The 4,068-nt window shown below is 34.0% G+C and overlaps 1 protein-coding gene across 1 annotated transcript; it reads left to right on the plus strand.

Moving 5' to 3' along the window:
- Positions 1-490: 490 nt before the first annotated feature.
- Positions 491-3,999, plus strand: LOC111997469 (protein BUD31 homolog 2). The gene is made up of 4 exons (XM_024029558.2): positions 491-620; positions 2,822-2,923; positions 3,026-3,213; positions 3,693-3,999. Exons 2-4 carry the CDS (start codon positions 2,830-2,832, stop codon positions 3,846-3,848), a joined length of 438 nt encoding a protein of 145 aa, XP_023885326.1. The 5' UTR covers positions 491-620; positions 2,822-2,829; the 3' UTR covers positions 3,849-3,999.
- Positions 4,000-4,068: the final 69 nt, after the last annotated feature.

The raw sequence follows: 4,068 nt of genomic DNA on the forward strand, positions 1-4,068 counted from the left end.
CTCATAACAATTGCATTAGGTACAATACCTAGGTACAGCACCTGATCCCAATCTTGCAACTTACAACACTGAAAATTATAGTATAGAGATTCATTTAAAAATAAAAAATAAAAACCTAAAGAGAATCCTTATCAACCAAATTGACAAACACATGTTAATACTTGCAATAATACAATCGTACAATATTATTTAAAAAAAGAAAAAAGAAAAAAAAGAAGGAAGCTAAATCGTTATGTGTCAATCAAATCTTTAATGGCTGGATATCTAAAATAAATTTAAAAAAAAATATTTAACGTTTTATAGAGAGTGGTGTAAAAATATAAACGAAGTGAGAGAAACGATTCCAGATGGGCCTAGATAGTCTCGGGCTCATTATTTATTGTTGAGTGGGCCCATATCCAACCCGGTCCAGCACATCCCAGCCCAGCCCACACTTATACTGTCACTATTATAAAACGATGTCGGTTCAAAAAAGCTTATCTGAGTTTTCTTTTAAACAAGAATTCGGACCCATCATCGTCACAACTCGACCGTGTGGACTCGTTGATCCTCTTCTTTACTCTCTCTCTCTCTCTCCCTAAATTGCTTCAAACCCTAACCCTAGTTTATTCAACTTGCAGGTACGTTCAATTTTTTTTTTGTTTCTTTCGACAATTTTACTTCAGTAACTTTGAATTTCTAGCTTATCAATAGCTCTTAGCCTGTAATTTCTTTGAAAAAGTGTGATTTTTTTTAATAGACTATGTATGAAGAAACTAAAGTTTTGATCTTTAGTGAGTACCAGTTCTGGGTTGTAAAAATTTGTGGGGGGGGGCAATTTATGTGGGTAATGGGTTTGTGATATTGTCCATCAAAGTGGGGTTTTGTGGAGGCATAGATGGCTTGGGATTGATATTTGAAGTAATGGGTGTGAGAAATTAGGTCTAGTTTTAAGAGGTCCTGCAATTTTATTGAAGTAATTGTTTATAGTTTTTGGTTGAAGATTCTATGTCCTTTAAACGAATACCTTAGTGAGATAAATTTTGGGTTTTTGAATATTTTAGTTTTGCAGGAAGTGAAGTAGCAATATTCATACTTGCTCTGTAGGTCATTGGTTTGGGGACAGAACTAGTTCATTAGCTAATGAAAAAATAAATGTAAAAAATTGGTTAGATTTGTCTGTTCAACGGCCAAATTTGTTCACATTCATGCAGTATGTGTTGGTTTAGACCAGTTTAGAATTAGATCCTATAAAGGTTACCATTTTTCAAACTCAATTGACAATAAAATTGTTCTTTGAAACTTTAGTTTTAGCCATCAAATAATCATGGCTTAAAGATTCACTTGGACAAATCACTTTAATTTCACTCTTTGACATAGATGATGTAATATTATTACAAGTTTTATTTGATATGAAGCAGTTTCACTACGCACCATGTGGTCTCACTTCACATTACTACCCAAGTATGTTGATATAAGTAGTAAGCTGATTTATTGCTTCCCTTAAAAAAAAAAAAAAATCTTGTCAGTCTGGAAATTTGTTTTGCCATGTCTATTAGTAGATAGATTCACTCATTAGCATCACTTTGACCTATCCTGAGAATGTCTGGTTGGTGTTTTGTTTCTCTTTCTTTTTAGTAACTAGACTGAGTGATGTACACTACGAGTGCACCTTATGACCATCTGTCCTCCTACTGTCCCCATTTCCCTTCGTAAGTATGAGAAGCTTATTATGTAGAATTTGATGGTGGTCTGATTTGTTTGGAAAATGGGTCATGAGCTGACAATATTTACATACTGTTAAAATACTATTTTACATGGAATGCCTTTTATTAAAAATGTTTCAGGGGATAGAAAGAGTTTTTGGTGGGCACTAGACAAGCTTTCTCTGCTTAAGATCAAAATTTTCCCCCTAATTATCATTCTTGGACACCCTCTTCAAATTACTTGGTACCATTAGAATTCGATCACTTGAAACATCTTAGTATCTTTTTAATTTTTGTAGGAGGCATCAAATAATGTTACATAAGAGAGGCAAAAGCCATCAGTTCTAAACTTGTTATTTAGTTCCCTGTTTGATGTGCTTTCTTATAACATTGTGCTTTGGGATGTAAGCTATACCATGGTAATTGAAATATGTGATTGTCTCATAATGTCAACCATGTTTAAACACCTGATTTAGATGCACTTATATGTCTCACTTGTGTAAAATTCTTTATAACTTCAGTTTGTATTTCTATGTTAAATTGGGTATTTGATTATTTTCTTTTTCAAATGACATTGTTTTATAGTTGCAACCTTCCAAACATTCAGTTGATTATGTAGTTTGAAAATTTCTTCTCTTAGAGAATTTTAGATTGATTGTTGCACACTCCACTTGGTCTGTTTATCCCACGGGAATTTTGTCTGACAAGATTTGTAGTTTCAACTGTTAGTCTCTGTTGTATACCAAAGGAAGTGAGCTTCTTGTGCTCACCACATTTAGATGTGTCAATGCCACTAAGATACATTTTTTCTTGAATATATGGGAAACATTGTTTTATGTTAAAGTATCCTAGTAATTCTTCATGATCCACCCTGTAGATGAGGATATGAGAACATTGGTGAAGCATTAAATCTTCAAAATTGATTTTGAGTTTGAGTTGGATGTTCAAAGATGTGCTGATTGTTTTGTGTATATATAATTTTTTATTATTGCATACTTGTTAGAATTATGTGCCTTATCTGATCAAGTTCATTTTTCCTTTTGGGATCATGGTAGATGTTATTTAGGAATTCCTAGAGGAAAGGTTTGGAAATTTGTATCAATTTAACTATTAATCATATTTTGCTACTTTGACAGGTAGAACAATGCCAAAGGTGAAAACAAACCGTGTTAAATACCCAGAGGGATGGGAACTAATTGAGCCTACTCTTCGTGATTTGCAAGGAAAGATGAGAGAAGGTTAATATCTTCCCATATAGTAACATGGTAAAATTTTTTTTCCCACAAAGTTCACTGAACTTTATGAAACTAACAATGTTATGCCCTTTATTTTTTGAGCAGCTGAGAATGATCCCCATGATGGTAAGAGAAAATGCGAGGCATTATGGCCTATTTTCAAATTAGCACATCAGAAGAGTCGGTACATTTTTGACCTTTACCACCGGAGGAAGGAAATATCCAAGGAATTGTATGAGTTCTGTTTGGATCAAGGATATGCTGACCGCAATCTAATTGCAAAATGGAAAAAGGTTTGTCTGAAAATTGCTCGTATATGGATTTAGGACTGATGAGTGTGTTTAGCTTCTTTTGTGGGTGTGTTTGGAACAGACATGGTGACACATCCAATACTTGGGAGCTAGTCCTATTTGCTGAAGCAAAAGTTTATACACACTCAATTATTAGAGTTAAAACAATATAACTAAGAATCTGAGTAGGGAAAACATGCAAGATGGTTAGAATCATACTATAATTCTTATGTTATTGTGAATATCTGGTGAATTGTGTGAATACCATGTGATTTTTTAAATTATTTGTTATAATTTGTGCAGTGGTTGATACGAAGTGTTGTAGTGTAGGACTTCTTTGAAAGATCAAGGAAATGTTTCCATGAAATCATATTTTTTTTCCTGTGTTTCATCTAGGAAACTTGTTCTAAAATGTTTCATCTCTTCTTCATTATTTAATAACTTCGCACTATGTTAACTTTGTTCTTCTGTTTAAATTGCAGCCGGGTTATGAACGTCTCTGCTGCTTAAGATGCATCCAACCAAGGGATCACAATTTTGCCACCACGTGTGTGTGCCGAGTGCCGAAGCACCTGAGAGAGGAGAAGGTTATAGAGTGTGTACATTGCGGTTGCAGGGGCTGTGCAAGTGGGGATTAATTCTTCTCTTTCTCACAGATCTTGGTGCCTTGTAATCTTTCAACTGTGTAAACCATCTATTGGTTTCAATTATCCTAAACTGGGCCTTTTTTGTGACAAATTATTGTTATAATTAAGTATGGTTTGGAAATCTGACTCAAAATTTCAAGTTTGCCGTTGTGTACTCCATGATCCTTCCCACCATCAAGTGTTTGATTCTGCTAATCAAATTAACTTTTAC

This window comes from Quercus suber, unplaced genomic scaffold (assembly GCF_002906115.3).
Source record: "Quercus suber isolate HL8 unplaced genomic scaffold, Cork oak 2.0 scaffold_1671, whole genome shotgun sequence".
Taxonomy (NCBI): domain Eukaryota; kingdom Viridiplantae; phylum Streptophyta; class Magnoliopsida; order Fagales; family Fagaceae; genus Quercus; species Quercus suber.